At 43.5% G+C, this 20,310-nt stretch overlaps 1 protein-coding gene across 1 annotated transcript in view; it reads right to left on the minus strand.

Annotated features, from left to right (window-relative positions):
* TSHZ3 (teashirt zinc finger homeobox 3) overlaps positions 1-20,310 on the minus strand; it is a 187,341-nt gene that overhangs the window by 158,380 nt on the left and 8,651 nt on the right. The window contains exon 2 of the mRNA XM_089655258.1: positions 14,068-14,249. Coding sequence (XP_089511384.1) covers positions 14,068-14,107 — 40 coding nt within the window. The 5' untranslated portion in view covers positions 14,108-14,249. The remainder of the gene's footprint in view (positions 1-14,067; positions 14,250-20,310) is intronic.

Genomic DNA, 20,310 nt, shown 5'->3' on the forward strand with positions numbered 1-20,310 from the left:
AATGATGACTAGAAGGAAGGAAAGCTAAAGAGGACAAAAATATAAGAGAAAGGAGGAAGGAAATAAAGAAAGGATGGAAGGAAGGAGGGAGGGAGGGAAGGAGGGAGTAGGGACAGAATGAAGGGAGAGGGGAAGGAAAGACATACAGTATATATCTGCAGATACAGCCTATATACTATATAGCTGGTTGATCAGGATTGTTCAGTACAGCCGGAGTTAACAGGCGGCTCTAACTATAGTCAGTCCCCCAGGTTGTACAAGCCTCCTGAGCTGTTCTCCTTGTGCAGAGCCATTACTGAGGCCCCTAATCCCAGCCAAATGATTATCCAGGTACCAAAAACCCATTTGTCACCTGCAGTAGAAAATTGAGTTAATGCACAACTAAAGGCGAGCAGGACTGTGTAATATCAACTTGATTACATCAAACTAGCTACAAACCTAATTCTCCTGAATGACACTGCTCGCCGCTTGTCATCTCCAATCATTAAAGCTGTCAGGAATCCATCAGGTTTACAGCTAATTAGGTGAACACTAATGAAGCTGGCAAAACAACTTTTCTTTCCTTACGGCTGAGCGGACCTTTCAGCTGGGGGTGTGGGGGTGGAGGAATAAAAGAATTAAAAACAATGGTTTTAAAGTGTTCTTGAGGTTTTTTTTGGAGGAAAAGAATCCAGGGGCGACCAAGTAAGACTGTCTGGGTTCCTGGATGAGCCAAGGCGACCATGACGCTCACCAAAGAAAAGGTGGGGATGGAAAGGAATGAACTTTAACATTTTTTTGCCAATTTTCGTTTGCTGTTCCATGTGATGTGACCTGCATAGCTTTACAAAGAATGTTACACTTTCAGGTATACAACCAAGGAGGGTCATCAGTCAACTCACCAACTTCTCACTGATCACCAATTTTCACTGGACTTCTCTTGTGCTGCACCTGTCTCCAGAACCTCTTTCTGCTGGTCATTAGACACTAACTAGCTCACTCTTCATTCAAACATTCAGGACTTCTCATGTGCTGCACCTATCTCTGGAACCTTTTTCTGCTGATCATTAGACATTACCTTACTCTTCATTCGTTAAACACTAACCAGCTCACTCTTCATTCAAACATTCAGGACCTCTCATGTGCTGCACCTATCTCTGGAACTTTTTTCTGCTGATCATTAGATATTACCTTACTCTTCATTCAAACATACAAGACTTCTCTTGTGCTACACCTATTTTTGGAACCTCTGTTTGCTGGTCATTAGGCAATAACTAACTCACTCTTCATTCAAACATACAGGACTTCTCTTGTGCTGCATCTATCTCCGGAACCTCTTTCTGCTAGCCATTAGACATTACCTTACCCTTCATTCAAACATACAGGACTTCTCTTCTGCTGCACCTATCTTCGGAGCCTCTATTTGCTGGTCATTAGACATTACCTTACTCTTCATTTAAACATAAGGACTTCTCATGTGCTGCACCTGTCTCCAGAACCTCTTTCTGCTGGTCATTAGATATGGACTAACTCACGCTTCATTCAAACAAACAGGACTTCTCTTGTGCTGCACCTATCTTCGGAGCCTCTATTCGCTGGTCATTAGACACTACCTTACTCTTCATTTAAACATAGGGACTCTCATGTGCTGCACCTGTCTCCAGAACCTCTTTCTGCAGGTCATTAGACACTACCTTATTCTTCATTCAAACATACAGGACTTCTCTTGTGCTGCACCTATCTTCGGAGACCCTATTTGCTGGTCATTAGACACTACCTTACTCTTCATTCAAACATACATAACTTCTCATGTGCTGCACCTAACTCCAGAACTTCTTTCTGCTGGTCATTATACATTCACTCACTCTTCATTCAATCACATATGACTTCTATGTGCTGCACCTTTCTCAGGAACCCATTTCTCCTGGTCTTTAGACATCACTCTTCACTCGGACATACAGGATTTCTCTTGTGCTGAGCCTGTCTTGAAACTCCTTTTCATTTGGCCATCAGGCATTACCTAACTCCCTTTTCTTTCAAACATACAGGACTTCTCTTGTGCTGCACCTGTCTCCAGGACCCCTATATCCAGGTCATCAGACATTACCTATCTAGTCAAACATCTTTCACTCAATTATATCAGAGAGGCATAGAAGAACCATACTATCTCTTTCTCGACACCTGACCCCTACCAGCTCTGCACTGCTGTCTACAACGGAACTCCCACCGCCAAACCTCCCGTAACCCCTCATATCTCTTCCTTCTAACCTCATTAGTAAGGTCATTTTTGGTCAAGGCCTTTCTTTCATGTTTACTACATATTTGTGTATGCTATGATGCTATGATTATATGTTATTATCAGAGCCGGACACATTCCAGCAGCCATGTAATCAAAGCTCCTTGAAAATGACTGCTGGTGCCCAAAATTTGAGGTTGGGGTTTTCACTAGTTCATGGTGCTGGCAACTAAAAAAAAGAAAATCCCACTGGCTCCTGAATTCCATAAAAGTTTGTCCACCTCGGGTTATTGTTATATCCCCTGTATAGCTTCAGATTGTACAGCCCTACTGAGCATGTTGTCGATATCTAGAGCAATTCTGATCATTTACTCTAAGGAACTGCAGTCCCTACTGGAGCCGCCCAAACCTCAGTCCCTACTGCCACCACTAAAACGTAAAAGTCGCCTAAGTACAGAAGCCAACAGTTTGTATTAGATTGTTAGAACTAAGAGGACGTTATTTACTAAAACTGCATGATGCAAAATCTGGTGCAGCTCTGCATAGAGACCAATCCGCTTCCAGGTTTTATTGCCAAAGTGGTTGTAAAGACTGAAGGATTTTTACCTTCATGCAGTCTATGCCTTCTGTGTGCAGCATCCCCCCCCAGATCCCTCAATACTTACCTGAGCCCCATCGAGATCCATCAATGTGCTCAACAGCCTTGGCTATCTGTCTCCTCATTGGCTGAGACAGCAAGCAGGAGCCATTGGCTCCCGCTGGTGTCAAACACAGCCAGACAGCCAATGAGGAGAGAGGGGGCCAATCTGAGTCTCCGTGTGTGAATGAAACAGCAGCTTGGGAATGCTCCTGATTGGGTGCCCCCATAGCAAGCCGCCTGCTATGGGGGCATCCAACAGAAAGGAGGAGCCAGGAGCGCTGGTGGAGGACCCACGAAGGGGAGGATCCGGTGCAAAACCACTGCACAGAACAGGTAAGCATAACGTGTTTGTTAGTTTCCAAAAAAAAAAAAAAATGTGAATCTTTAGTATCGCTTTAACTAAACAAGCTGAAGTTAGAAGCTGATTGGCTACCATGCACAGCTGCACCGGATTCTGAGAGCTCCAGTTTTAGTAATTGTCCTCCATAGTATGCATAGTGATGATATGAGTCTCTTTTGACCTATTTTGCACCTAATGAAAAAAAAAAAAGATGATTTTTAACAATATTTAAAAAAAAGTGGATCATTTTTGTACCCCAAAGATTTCACTTGTTTGGACCTTGGTTTGTATACTAGCAATGCGCTACACCCCAAAAGCCTTAATAGTCGGAATTCATAAGGCTCTTTCTATAGACGAAATTGTTAGAACTAACTAGGGATCTTGTATCTTTTGTCTCCCCTTGTAGTATATATGTATAATTACAGCCTTTGTCTTCTGTATTCCATTCCGTATACGGAACATGCCGCTGCTATAAAAACGCAATAATAATGCAGGTGTATTGTGAGAAAACCAAAGCAAACTCAGAAACAGCATACCGATACGGCAAACCCTGGCTTTCTATGCACCAAGCACCCCAGTGCTGCGATGCTAACTGCCACCATGTTGCTCGCCGTGTCTCCATTGCTGTCCAAACATCAACACATAGGCCTCCTCCTCCTCCCTCTTCTAAATAAGTAACAATTTGCTTATTCCCAGCATTATCCATTACACGCAGGCTCTTTCCATCCTATATAATACAGCATGCACTGCCAGCGTATGATTGACCATTAAGCTATTGATAAATGTCCCTGTCAGGAAGGAGACAATTAAATCAAATATGAAACAAAGCCATGTTGACGGGTCATTTTGATAGAGTAAAAGCATTCTCTCCTTTCTTATTAGCTGCAGAGCTGTTCTGTTTTTTTCAAGCCGTTTAACTAAGCTGGTAATTTAAGTTAAAAGCAAAAATAAACAAAATGCACCTAACTATTTTGAGTATTATATATAAAGAAAAAGGAGAACTTGGCCTGATATGGAAGTGGAGGTAAATATAAAGTCTGATACATTTGTGGAGGTAAATATAAAATCTGATACCCAAGTGGAGGTAAATATAAAGTCTAATACCCAAGTGGAGGTAAATATAAAGTCTGATACCCAAGTGGAGGTAAATATAAAGTCTGATACCCAAGTGGAGGTAAATATAAAGTCTGATACCCAAGTGGAGGTAAATATAAAGTCTGATACACTAGTGGAGGTAAATAAAAAGTCTGATACACAAGTGGAGGTAAATATAAAGTCTGATACCCAAGTGGAGGTAAATATAACGTCTGATACATTCATGGAAGTAAATATAAAGTCTGATACATTCGTGGAAGTAAATATAAAGTCTGATACATTTGTGGAAGTAAATATAAAATCTGATACATTTGTGGAGGTAAATATAAAGTCTGATACACAAGTGGAAGTAAATATAAAGTCTGATACATTCATGGAAGTAAATATAAAGTCTGATACATTCATGGAAGTAAATATAAAGTCTGATACATTTGTGGAAGTAAATATAAAGTCTGATACACAAGTGGAGGTAAATATAAAGTCTGATACATTAGTGGAAGTAAATATAAAGTCTGATACACAAGTGGAGGTAAATATAAAGTCTGATACATTTGTGGAGGTAAATATAAAGTCTGATACACAAGTGGAGGTAAATATAAAGTCTGATACATTTGTGGAGGTAAATATAAAGTCTGATACACAAGTGGAGGTAAATATAAAGTCTGATACATTAGTGGAAGTAAATATAAAGTCTGATACATTAGTGGAAGTAAATATAAAGTCTGATACATTTGTGGAAGTAAATATAAAGTCTGATACATTAGTGGAAGTAAATATAAAGTCTGATACCCAAGTGGAGGTAAATATAAAGTCTGATACACAAGTGGAGGTAAATATAAAAAGTCTGATACATTCATGGAAGTAAATATAAAGTCTGATACATTAGTGGAAGTAAATATAAAGTCTGATACATGCATGGAAGTAAATATAAAGTCTGATACATTAGTGGAAGTAAATATAAAGTCTGATACATTAGTGGAAGTAAATATAAAGTCTGATACATTCATGGAAGTAAATATAAAGTCTGATACATTAGTGGAAGTAAATATAAAGTCTGATACATTCATGGAAGTAAATATAAAGTCTGATACATTAGTGGAAGTAAATACAATATCATTATAACAATGTAGCAATGTCATTATAAGCATGAGAAGATTAGGTAAATATCTGAGGACGTCTGGTCCAATCATGTCAAGGCATGCAAGACTTGTAGTTCTTCAGTCTCTGCTGGACTAAACTATGCCCAACCTCTCCACCACCAATCACGTAGCTGAATTCTTTAACTATTACCCCAAAAATAATGTACAGTGGGGGTTGCTAACCAGAAAAGACATCTGCTATCTCCTATCTTTTTCTGCAGCTACAACCCCCAAATAAAACAACAACTTTACACAAGACAGCAGATATTACTAAGCAAGCTACTTATACACTGGCCTAGTGAACATTGACTTGTTTTTGGATCCCCCCCCAAATGTATTTTGATGAATGGTTGGACTGGACCACCGCACATGCCCCGCCTCCTAAATTGTCCCTAAAATATATAGACGAAGTAGAAGCATCCTGAACGCAATACTGGCACTCTATATAAGTAATTCCCAGATATGAGTTAGCATATAGCAGACATGCGTCTTTTTTTTTACACTGGCCGATGGTACCTTCACTTGTTTTTGGAACCCCCCCCCCTCGCACGTGATTGGGTGAACAGTCGCACTGTACCACCACACATGCCCTCCTCCTAAATTGGCCAAAAATATATACATGAAATAGCAGCGTCCTGAACTAAATACTGGCATTTAATTCCCAGATATGAGTTAACATATAGCAGAAACAATTTTTTTTTTACACTGGCCCAATGAATCTTGACGTGTTTTTGGAAACCCTCCCTGTATGTGATTGGGTGAACGGTCGCACCGGACCGGAATAGCAGCATCCTGAATGAAATACTGGCACTCTATAAATTTATTTCCCAAATAGGAGTTATCATATAGCAGATATGAGGTTTTTTTACATTGGCCCAGGGAATCTTGACTTGTTTTTGGACCCCCCTGTGATTTGGTGAATGATCAGACCGGACCACCGCACATGCCCCTCCTCCTAAATCGCCCCCCAAATACATACACGAAGTAGAAGCATCCTGAATGAGACACTGGCACTCTATAAATTTAATTCCCAGATATGAGTTCGCATATAGCAGATATGAGTTATTTCAACACTGGCCCAGCGAACCATGACTTGTTTTTGGACCCCCCCCGTCAAGTTATTTGGTGAATGGTAGCACCGGACCACCGCACATGACCTCCTCCTAAATTGCCCCAAAATTATATCCTGTATTATTATTATTATACAGGATTTATATGGCGCCAACAGTTTGCTCAGCGCTTTACAATATAAAGGGAGACAATACAGCAACAATACAGTTCAATACAAGAGGGTAAGGAGAGCCCTGATCCTGGGAGCTTACAATCTAAGAGTACTGAATTGTATTGTAACTGTATTATTATTATTATACAGGATTTATATAGCGCCAACCAGAGGCGGACTGACCATTTGAGCACTCGGGCACTGCCCGAGAGCCTGGGGTTAGTAGGGGGCCCTGTGAAATGCCCCTGGTACCTTTTATAGGTTTTTTTGAGTGTGGGCAAGGACACAGGGGCCCCACAATCCCCTATTTCCCGGGGGCCCCATGAGTTGTCAGTCTGCCCGTGGAGCCAACAGTTTGCTCAGCACTTTACAATATAACGGGAGACAATACAGTTCAATACAAGAGGGATAGGAGGGCCCTGATCCTGGGAGCTTACAATCTAAGAGTATTGAATTGTATTGTAACTGTATTATTATTATTATACAGTTTTATATATTTTTATTATTATACAGGATTTATATGGCGCCAACAGTTTGCTCAGCGCTTTACAAAATGAAGGTAGACATTACAGTTACAATACAATTTGGTATAAGAGGAAACAGAGGGCCCGGCGCACTAGAGCTTACAATTGATTATTATTATACAGGCTTTATATCACACCATCAGTTTGATCAGCGCTTTGCAATATAAAGGGAGACAATACAGCAACAATACAGTTCCATACAAGAGGGTAAGGAGGGCCCTGATCCTGGGAGCTTACAATCTAAGAGTATTGAATTGTATTGTAGCTGTACTGTCTGCCCTCATGTTGTATATAAATCCTGTATAATAATAATAATGACACACACAGTAGCAGCATCCTGCACTAAATACTGCAAATAGAAAGGCAGAAAAGCATCTACATGGGTAGATGACCACCCACTCACCTATATAAATATATGAGTAAACAAAGACAACTGCAGACATCGCAGTACGTTGAATTAAAGCGTACGCGCTTGGCAATCACAAGAACAAAGGCATCCTTTTGCAGACATTTCAAAAATCCCCTAAAACTTGAGAAACTTTCTGTAAGCACAATGTTTCCAGGCCTATGGGCTTTAAGCAATCACTTCTACATCCCCCTAGAACAAACGATATAGTAAAAATCATGTAAAAGGATTCGCCACGATTTACAAAGCAGCATAAAAAGCGCCACCGCATGCAATCGTGGTCGGGAAACTTTATATCGTAGACTGCCCCCCAGCTCCGACGACTCATAGTATTTAATAATACTGCAAAACACAAAAGTAGCAAAATAAAATAAACAATCTGCCTGATCGCAAAAATCTTTTCATGGAAGATAAAGTAACAATGTTTTTTTTTTTTGGCCCTCGGTGTGCAAAGCCAACCGAGAAGGCAGGCAGGTCTCTCTCTACTCTCTCTCTCCACCACATGGGCACGGTGACTGCAAGGCCAGGAAGTTTACAGGGCATGGTCTGACGTCACCTGACCCCTGCGCCAGCACAGCCAGTGATTTATTGATGTTTATTGGGAATGAATAGATCAAAGACAGCCAGCTGACAGGCCATCAATCACTCATCCAATGAAGGATGGCAAAGCTCCATCAACTGCAATCCCTTCCCACAACACATGTCCTAACTGAACATTATTGCAAAATGATCTTTTTTTTTTTTTTTTTGGCTCCCTTCCCCTTTTCTCCCCTCCTACCTTGATCCTCCACCCCTCCTTTTTTTTTTTTTTTTTCCCTCTCGTCCCCTATAGCTTCAGAAAAAAAAAAGGAGAGAGAGAGATTGCTAAATCCTAATAAGAGTTGACATTTGCAACAAGGGCTCGACGCTTATAACAGACAACCCTGGGAATTAAATATATAGAGTGCCAAATATGGAGAGAGGAAGAGGAGGGGGGATGTTTAGCCGACTGGGTCAGAGCTTCTGACAAGAAACAGACCTTTTATGTTCCTCATTTTTCCTCTAGCTCAGTTTCAAAGGCAGAAGAAAACACACACAGACATATAGATCTATAGATACAGACATACATAGAGATAGATGGATAGACAGGTTTCTATCACAGCCTATAGGTACAGTCTTGTGGTCAGTTAATCAATAATCCCATCCCTGGCCAAGAATCCTTGGTTGAACTTTGGCTGAAGATCCCTTTTGCTCCCTTTCTAACCTTAACTCTAGCCCCCCCCCCCCCCCCCTCCCTCTGTACAAACATAACCTGACCCCTGCTTCCTTCTCATAGACTGCTTCACCGAAATGAATCAAACACAAGCAATAAAAAGTGAAAGAAGCACGACCCATGCAAGGGGAGGGAGCATGGGGAGCCTATTCAGGGTTACAGAGGGTGCCACTGCAGTAGGGCCCAAGAGGTCAAGAGGAAAGGTGGAGGTTGGGGGACCCCCCTCCCCCAAATATAAAAGGACAATTTCCTCTTTTTTTATCTAAATCATCCCTTTTTGTTTTTTTATGGATTACTGAAAAAGTAGTAGATGCTGTGACCCCCAACGCCAGCGGGCACTCAACACCCTACCTGTTCTTAAAGAAAACAAAAAGGATAAGAAACAAATTTATAGTCTGGATCTGCTGGTGGTATTTTATGATGAAAATAAAAGGAGCCTTATCCACCACCTTACAACGGCCCTTTTAGTTTTTTTATGGATTTCTGAAAAAGCAGTAGATGCTGTGGCCCCCAACGCCGGCGGACAACCAACATCCTACCTGTTCTTAACAAAAAAAAAAGAGAAGCAAGAAATGTATAGTCTGGATCTGCTGGTGGTATTCTGCGACAAAAATAAAAGGAGCCTTGCCCACCACCTTACAACGACCCTTTTAGTTTTTTTATGGATTTCTGAAAAAGCAGTAGATGCTGTGGCCCTTAACTCCGGCGGACAACCAACACCCTACCTGTTCTTAACAAAAAAAAAAAGAGAAGCAAGAAATGTATAGTCTGGATCTGCTGGTGGTATTCTGCGACAAAAATAAAAGGAGCCTTGCCCACCACCTTACAACGGCACTTTTTTTTTTATACATTACTGAAAGAGTAGTAGATGATGTGGCCCCCAACGCCAGCGGACAATCAACACCCTACCTGTACTTAAAAAAAAAAAAGAGAAGCAAGAAATGTATATTCTGGATCTGCTGGTTGTATTCTGCGACAAAAATAAAAGCAGCCTTGTCCACCACCTTACAACGGCCTTTTTTTATATACATTACTGAAAAAGTAGTAGATGATGTGGCCCCCAACGCCGGCGGACAATCAACACCCTACCTGTTCTTAAAGAACAAAAAAGGATAAGAAACAAATATATAGCCTGGATCTGCTGGTGGCATTCTACGACAAAAATAAAAGCAGCCTTGCCCACCACCTCACAACGGCCCTTTTTTTTTACTGAAAGTGTAGTAGATGCTGTGGCCCCAACGCCGGCGGACAATCAACACCCTACCTGTTCTTAAAGAACAAAAAAGGATAAGAAACAAATGTATATCCTGGATCTGCTGGTGGTATTCTGCGACAAAAATAAAAGCAGCCTTGCCCACCACCTCACAACGGCCCTTTTTTTTTTATACATTACAGAAAGAGTAGTAGATGCTGTGGCCCCAACGCCAGCGGACAATCAACACCCTACCTGTTCTTAAAAAACAAAACAAAATATGAAAGAAATGTATAGCCTGGATCTGCTGGTGGTATTCTGCGACAAAAATAAAAGCAGCCTTGCCCACCACCTTACAACGGCCCTTTTTTTTAATACATTACTGAAAGAGTAGTAGATGCTGTGGCCCCAACTCCGGCGGACAATCAACACCCTACCTGTTCTTAAAGAACAAAAAAGGATAAGAAACAAATATATAGCCTGGATCTGCTGGTGGTATTCTGCGACAAAAACAAAAGCAACCTTGTCCACCACCTTACAACAGCCCTTTTTTTTATACATTACTGAAAGAGTAGTAGATGCTGTGGCCCCAACGCCGGCGGACAATCAACACCCTACCTGTTCTTAAAGAACAAAAAAGGATAAGAAACAAATGTATAGCCTGGATCTGCTGGTGGTATTCTATGACAAAAATAAAAGCAGCCTTGCCCACCACCTTACAACGGCCCTTTTTTTTTTTTATACATTACTGAAAGAGTAGTAGATGCTGTGGCCCCAACGCCGGCGGACAATCAACACCCTACCTGTTCTCAAAGTAAAAAAAGAATAAGCATCAAAGCTATAGACTGAATCTGCTGGCAGTATTCCACAACTGGGAGAAAAGCAGTCTTGTCCACCACATTAAATGGGCCTTTTTTGTTTGTTTAACGCCACAGGACAGAAACAGCAGTAAATGACAGGGCCCCAACGCCGACGGGCAAGCAACATCTACCTGCTCATAGAAAAAAAAAAAAAGAAGAAAAGTATAGCCTGGATCTGCTGGTGCTATTTTTAAAAAAAAATCAGCAGCCTTGTCCACCACCTTGCATGGCCCCTTTTTAGTTTTATATACTACAGGAATGAAGGTGTAGTAGATGCTGTGGCCCCAACGCCAGCGCACATACAGCACCCAACCTGCTCTTACAAGAAAAAAAAAAAAAGAATAAGCAAGAAAACTGCTATAAACTGAATCTGCTGGTGCTGTTTTATGACAAAAATAAAAGCAGCAGCCTTGTCCTCCACCTTACATGGGCCCTTTTTGTTTAATATACTACAGGACTGGAAGAGTAGTAGATGCTGTGGCCCCAACGCCGGCAGACAATTTGCACCCTACCTGTTCTTATTAAAAAAAAAAGAAGAAGCAGCAAACTATAACATAATAGGTGATATTCTACAACCTATGCTGCGGTCCACCACCTTACATCGACCCTTTTTGTACACTACAGGACTGAAAGAGTAGTAGATGCTGTGGCCCCAACGCCAGCAGACAATTTGCACCCTACCTGTTCTTATAAAAAAAAAAGAAAAAAAAAAGAAGAAGAAGCGAACTATAATAACATAACAGGTGATATTCTACAAGCTATGCTGCGGTCCACCACCTTACATCGACCCTTTTTGTTTTTGAACACTACAGGACTGAAAGAGTAGTAGATGCTGTGGCCCCAACGCCGGCAGACAATTAACACCCTACCTGTTACCTGTTCTTAAAAAAAGGAAAGCAAGCTATAATAATATTATCAGCACACTATAGGTGATATTCTACAACCTATGCTGTGCTCCCCCCTCTTCCATCCACACTTTTTGTTTTTGTACACTACAGGACTGAAAGAGTAGTAGATACCATGGCCCCAAGGCCAGCAGACGATCAGCACCCTACCTGCTTAAAAAAACAAAAAATAACAAAAAGGACAAGCAGACTATAATAAAATCATCAGCAAGCTATAGGTGGTATTCTACAACCAGTGCAGTGCTCCACCTATTTACATCGACCCTTTTGTTTTTTGCAATACACCAGTGAAAGAGTAGTAGATGCCATGGCCCCAACGCCGGCGGACAATCAACACCCTACCTGCTTTTTAAAAAAAAAAAGAAAAAGCAAACTGTAATGATATCATAAGCAAACTATAGGTGATATTCTATGACATATGCTGTGCTCCACCACTTTACATTGACCCTTTTTGTTCTTGCACACTACAGGACTGAAAGAGTAGTAGATGCCATGGCCCCAACGCCGGCAAACAATCAGCACCCCACCTGCTCTTTACAAAAAAAATTAAAAATCAAACTATAATAATATAATCAGCAAACTATAGGTGGTATTCTACAGCCAGTGCTGTGCTCCACCTCTTTACATCGACCCTTTTTTGTTTTTGCACACTACAGGACTGAAAGAGTAGTAGATGCCATGGCCCCAACGCCGGCAAACAATCAGCACCCAAGCTGCTCTTAAACAAAAAAAAAGAAAAAAAAATCAAACTATGATAATATAATCAGCAAGCTATAGGTGGTATTCTACAGCCAGTGCTGTGCTCCACCACCTTACATAGACCTTTTTTTTTTTTTTTGCAATACACCAATGAAAGAGCAGTAGATGCCATGGCCCCAACGCCGGTGGCCAATCAGCACCCTACCTGCTTTTTAAAAAAAAAAAGAATAAGCAAACTGTAATAATAGAATAAACAAACTATAGGTGATATTCTATGACATATTTATATGATATTCTATGACATATGCTGTGCTCCACCTCTTTACATCGACCCTTTTTGTTCTTGCACACTACAGGACTGAAAGAGTAGTAGATGCCATGGCCCCAACGCCGGCAAACGATCAGCACCCAGCCTGCTCTTAAACAAAAAAAAAAAATCAAACTATAATAATATAATCAGCAAGCTATAGGTGGTATTCTACAGCCAGTGCTGTGCTCCACCATCTTACATCGACCTTTTTTTTTTTGCGATACACCAATGAAAGAGCAGTAGATGCCATGGCCCCAATTCCGGTGGCCAATCAGCACCCTACCTGCTTTTTGAAAAAAAAAAGAATAAGCAAACTGTAATAAAAGAATAAACAAACTATAGGTGATATTCTATGACATATTTATGTGATATTCTATGACATATGCTGTGCTCCACCTCTTTACATCGACCCTTTTTGTTCTTGCACACTACAGGACTGAAAGAGTAGTAGATGCCATGGCCCCAACGCCGGCAGACCATTAGCACCCCACCTGCTCTTAGCAAAAAAAAAAAAAGAAGCAAAGTATAATAATATAATCAGCAAGCTATAGGTGGTATTCTCCAACCAGTGCTGTGCTCCACCATCTTACATCGACCTTTATTTTTTTTTTTGCAATACACCAATGAAAGAGCAGTAGATGCCATGGCCCCAGCGCCGGCGGACAATCAGCACCCTACCTGCTTTAAACAAACAAAAAAAAAGAACAAGCAAACTACAATAGTATAATAAGCAAACAATAGGTGGCATTCTACGACCTACGCCGTGGTTGGGTCTCAATAAACATTTCCTGGGTGCCAATTAGAATTTTATTTTTTTTTAGGGAACCCCCCCCCCCCCCCACACACACACACACTTTTTTTTTTTTTTTTAATAAAAAACAGAATCCCTATACAATAGAGGCAATGGAACATAAATTATAGGGCTCCCTTGAAAAGTTTTTAGCATGGCATGCCAAGGGTGGCCCAGGGAGAATGTTTCTTTTTTATAATGGCAACTTTCTTAGCAGATAATAACCCCCTCCCCTTCCCAACACACACCTTGGACCCCCCCCCCCCCCCCCCCCATTGCACACCATGCAATTGTTTTCCAAGCATTGCCAATCCATGAGCCCCCCCAGCCCTCATTCTGCCACCCAGGGCAGACATCTGAGCCCATCCAGGGCTGGGGAGGGATGGAGGGAAGGTGGTGGGTAATGGGGGGGGGGGGGGGGTACAATTAGCGGCAATCTGGCATGGAGGGGGGGGGGGGTGCAATAGCTGATGAGTACCTGCAGCTCTCCTCGGTGCTTGCTGCTTCCTCCTCGGCATGCTGCCGGTGTGTGCGCCTCTCTTCTTCCTGGCGGGGGGGCTCGGAGACTTTCTGGGGCCCCCGCGGATCCTCTGGGCTCATCCACTTTCATGCACCGACAGCAGGAGCGGCTCCCCCCCGGCACCGACAACCGACAGCCTCCTGCTTGGCACGGCAAGTTTGCAGGGGGAGAGAAGAGAGAGAATTGCTGTAAAAATAGACGGGCGGCCGGTGTGGAGGGGAGAGGGGGGGGAAGGGGGGGCACCGGGAAGGGGGGAGGGGGAGACACAAACGATCGCTCCCTGCCCGACCGAGATCCCGGCGATCCGCTCCCAGCCGGAGCTGCAACAGGCAGAGCTGAGCCGGGAGGAGATGATCGCGTCACTCAAACTCGTCTGAGAGCCGGAGACACACACAGACACAGGGAGACACTGACTGCTCATTAACTCCTTCCTCACCCGGCTACACACAGCTCACACTGACCACACTGGGCGCACACTGACCACACCGGGACCACACTGACCATACTGACACTGCAGGCAGGACTGACGCCGATAATACACAACTGACACTGCACAGGCAGGACTCACATTCACCATGCTGGACTCACACTGGAGCAACTGCCACTGCCACAACTGACACCGCACAGGCAAGACTGACACTGATAACACACAACTGACACTGATAATACACAACTGACACTGACTATACAGGACTGACACTGCCACAACTGGCTCTGCACAGGCAGGACTGACACTGATAATACACAACTGACATTGACTATACAACTGACACTGGCACAACTGACATTGACTATACAGAACAGACACTGGCACAACTGACATTGACTATACAGAACAGACACTGGCACAACTGACACTGCATAGGCAGGACTGACACTGACTATGCAGAACTGACACTGGCACAACTGACACTGACTATACAGGACTGCCACTGACTATACAGGACTGACACTGATAATACACAACTGACACTGATAATACACAACTGACACTGACTATACACAACTGACACTGGCACAACTGACACTGACTATACAGGACTGACACTGGCACAATTGACACTGCATAGGCAGAACTGACACTGATAATACACAACTGACACTGACTACACAGGACTGCCATTGGCACAACTGACACTTGACTATACAAGATTGACACTGACTATACACAACTGACACTGGCACAAATGACATTGACTATACAGAACAGACACTGGCACAACTGACACTGCATAGGCAGGACTGACACTGACTATGCATAACTGACACTGGCACAGTTGACACTGACTACATAGGGCTGACACTGGCACAACTGACACTGAGTATAGAGAACTGACACTGGGACAACTGGCACTGCACAGGCAGGTCTGACACTGATCATATTGGATTGACACTGACTAAACAGAACTGACACTGGGAAAACTGGCACTGCACAGGCAGGGCTGACACTGATTATACAGAACTGACACGGTACTGACACTGACTATACAGGACTGATACTGGCACAACTGACACTGACTATACAGGACTGCCACTGGCACAACTGACACTGACTATACAGGACTGACACTGGCACATACTGGACTGATACTGACCATACAGGAGTGGCACTGCATATACTGGACTGACACTGACTATACAAAACTGACAATGACCATATAGGGCTGATATTGACTATATAGGACTGGCACTGATTATACAGGACTGGCATTGATAATACTGGACTGACACTGACTATACAGGATCGACATTGATAATACAGAACTGACACTGACTATACAGAACTGACACTACACATGCAGGACTGGCACTGCACATACATGACTGCCACCAACTGTAGAGCACTGATCATACTGGACTGGCATTGACAATACTAGACTGACATCGAATATACAGGACTGGCACAGACTATACAGGACTGGCATTGACAAACAGAACTGACACTGACTATACAGGACTGGCATTGACAATACTGGACTGACACTGACTATACAGAACTGGCACTGACTATACAGGATCAACACTGCTAATACAGAATTGACACTGACTATACAGAACTGACAGTGCACATACAGGACTGATCATACTGGACTGGCATTGACAATACAGGACTAACACCAAATATACAGGACTGGCACTGACTATACTGGACTGGCATTGTCAATACAGGATTGGCACTGACTATACTGGACTGTCATTACCTTTGCAAGGCTGGCACTGACTATATTGGACCATCACTAACTATACAAGGTTGACAATGCAAATACAGGACTGGCACTGCATATACACAGGACTGACACTGAATATATAAAACTGACACTACAGAACTGGCACTACAAATAAAGAACTGGCACTGACTGTACAGACAAGGGCACTGACAACGCAGGGCTGGCATTGAAAATATGGGACTGGCACTGCAATTATATTAATTGTCACTGTGCACACTCGAATGACACTTTTATAAAGCCAGGGCACTGACAATATGGGACTGGCACTGCAGATACAGGACTAAAACTGCAAATAGGGGACTGGCACTGACTATACAGCCAATGGCACTAACAATATGGGACTGAAAATTCAAATATTGAACTGGCACTGAAAATAAAGGAATTTTACAGACTATAAAAGGCTGACACTGCAAACACATGACTGCAACTGACGATACAACACCAGCACTGCAAACACATGACTGCAACTGACGATACAACACCAGCACTGCAAATACAGGACTAGCAATAACAATACAAGACTGTCACTGCAAATACAAGACTATCACTACACAAGACCGGCACTGAAAATACTGGACTAGCACCACACAAGACCGGCACTGACAATACAGGACTGACACTGCAACTACAGCAACTGGCACTGACAATACATTCAATAGCACTGCAAATATAGAACTGGCACTGCAACTAGAACAACTGGCATTGTGACTATAGCAACTGTCACTGCAGATTTAATAGCAGGCACTGCAAATACAAGACTAACAGTGGAAGTACAGCCGATTACACTGCAGTAAGAGAAAACAGCACTGCAAATACTGGACTGGCACCACAACTAGAATAACTGTCACTGACGATACAGTCAGTGGTACTGCAACTGGAACATTTGGCATTACAAATACAGAACTGACATTGCAACTATAATAACTGGCACTGCAAATGCAGAACTGGCACTGCAACTATAATAACTGACAGTGACAATGCAACCACTAGCACTGCAACTAGAACAACTGGCACTGCAACTGTAATAACTGGAGCTGCAAATGCAGGACTGGCACTGACAATACTGGCACTGCAACTAGAACCATTAGCACAGCAAGTACAGGACTGGCACTGCAACTCAAATAACTGACACTGCAAATGTAGGACTGACATCAAGAACGCATGCACTGGCACTGCAACTATAATATATGGAACTGCAAATACAGCCACTGGCACTGCAACTAGAACAACCGGAACAATAAATACAGAACTGCCACTGATGACACAGACACCAGCACTGGAATTATAACTTTGAAATCTGGAGCTGCAGATCCCAGACAGGCGCTGGCAATACAGCCTGCAACTGCAACTAGAACAACTGACACTGCAACTAGAACAACTGGCATTGCAACTGCAGGACTGTCACAACAACTACAGTAACTGACACTAAAAAATACAAGGCTGGCACTGAGAATTCGGCTATTGGTATAGAAATTAGAACTAGTACTGCAAATGCAGGATGGACACTTTTAGTGTGACCACTGGCACTGCAAACAGTCACTGCTACTGAAAATAAAGCCACCAGCACTGACAATACAGCACATGTAATTATTTATATTGCAAATATAGGACTAGCACTGTCAACACGACCATAGACAGCTACTGTCAGCTACTGGTACTGCAACTATGAAAAGTGGCACTGGAGATACTGAACTGGCACTGACAGCACAGACGTTAGCTCTTTAAATACACAGACTCCTTCTGATGACACAGCCACGGTCCTTACACGAACCAGCACTGCCTCTACATGCAGTATACAGGACAATACAACTACAGGATTGGGACTACAATACAGGGACTGGCACTACAAGAACTACAACAACTAGAACTGACAATGCAGAAACGGGCTTTGCAAATAAAGGACTGGCACTGGGCATACAGAAAATGGCACTGCAAGTATGACCTATCAATAGAGGGACTTACGTGCAAATAAAGGACTGGCACCGCCACTAAAGGCACTGTGTGTACAGAAAATGATACTGCAAGTATGACCTGTCAATAGAGGGACTGACGTGCAAATAAAGGACTGGCACCGCCACTAAAGGCACTGTGTGTACAGAAAATGGCACTGCAAGTATGACTTGTCAATAGAGGGACTTACGTGCAAATAAAGGACTGGTCCTCCAAATAAAGGCACTGTACGTACAGAAAATGATACTGCAAGTATGAACTGTCAGTAGAGGGACTGACATGCAAATAAAGGACTGGCATTGCCACTAAAGGCACTGTGTGTACAGAAAATGGCACTGCGTGTATGGCTGGTCAATAGAGGGACTGACATGCTAATACAGGACTGGCACTGAAAATACAGACACGGAAACTATTGCAACTGCCACTGCCAGAGAACAACTAGCTTTGGTGATACAGGGACTGGGACTTCAAATACAGGAACATGCAATGCCAATGCAGGGACTTGCACTGTCAGTACAACATTGACTCTGCAAATAAAGTCGTTGGCACTGCAAATACAGAACTGACACTGTAAATACAGAACTGACACTGCCAATGTACTGACAGTGACTGGACTAGCACAGGAAATACAAGACTGGCAACTGGCACTGCAATAGGGTCCCTGGTACAGCATATATACAAGAACTGGAAGTACGGGACTGATAGAGAGAATACAGGGACTGGAAATACAATTATGAGCTGGTACTGCCAATAAAGGACTGGTGGTGGGAATGTAGAGCTTGACACAGGAAACGCATGGCCTGATAGCAGACAACAAGCTGCCTGGGTTAACTCCTTCCAGGTAGTACAGCTGGATGCCTGATAGAACCTCTGCCTTGTTGGGACTGGAACTGGTCAGGCAGGACTGCTATTTAAAATAAAGGCCTGGCCTGTAAATAGGATGTCACTTTTATTTCCTCCTAACATTTGCAGGTGAGGCTCTATATATGTGCAGGGACTTGCATTCTGCTCCGGGGACAAAAATCTAAAGTCCCAGGAACTGTTTTTGTTTCTGCAAGCATAGGAGAAGACTGTAAGGGGTTTGTCATTGTACTAGAGCCTGATAGCCTAGACTAGGGACTGTCTCTAAAAATACCAGAACTTGACATTGCAGAAACAGAACCAAGAGGATGGCTCTACAGGCCCTGTACCTGAGTCCTGTGATATGGCACTGCAAGGACCGAGAGCAAGCAGCACAGCTCTGCAATGCTATGGGATGCATGTACATGCAGGGACAATCTGCAAACACAGGGACCAACACAGCTATATAATGATCATATGTATGGTCGGATCTGGGGGGGGAGGGTGCTGGGGTGGGCTATGCTCCCCCAGATTTTAGTTGTGCCCCCCCCCCAAAGCCGACCCTAGCTTGCCACCATACCGCCCTAACCTGCCACCATACCGCCCTAACCTGCCACTATACCGCCCTAACCTGCCACCATACCGCCGTAACTTGCCACCATACCGCCCTAACCTGCCACCATACCGCCCTAACCTGCCACCATACCGCCCTAACCTGCCACTATACCGCCCTAACCTGCCACCATACCGCCCTAACCTGCCACTATACCGCCCTAACCTGCCACCATACCGCCCTAACCTGCCACCATACCGCCCTAACCTGCCACTATACTACCCTAACCTGCCACTATACCGCCCTAACCTGCCACCATACCGCCCTAACCTGTCACTATACCGCCCTAACCTGCCACAATACCGCCCTAACCTGTCACTATACCGCCCCAACCTGCCACAATACCGCCCCAACCTGCCACTATACTGCCTTAACCTCCCACAATACCGCCCTAACCTGTCACCATACCGCCCTAACCTGCCACCATACCGCCCTAACCTGCCACTATACCGCCCTAACCTGCCACCATACCGCCCTAACCTGTCACTATACCGCCCCAACCTGCCACAATACCGCCCCAACCTGCCACTATACCGCCTTAACCTCCCACAATACCGCCCTAACCTGTCA

Source organism: Staurois parvus, unplaced genomic scaffold (assembly GCF_062004578.1).
Source record: "Staurois parvus isolate SC_StPar_1 unplaced genomic scaffold, SC_StPar_1.0 ptg000830l, whole genome shotgun sequence".
Lineage (NCBI taxonomy): Eukaryota > Metazoa > Chordata > Amphibia > Anura > Ranidae > Staurois > Staurois parvus.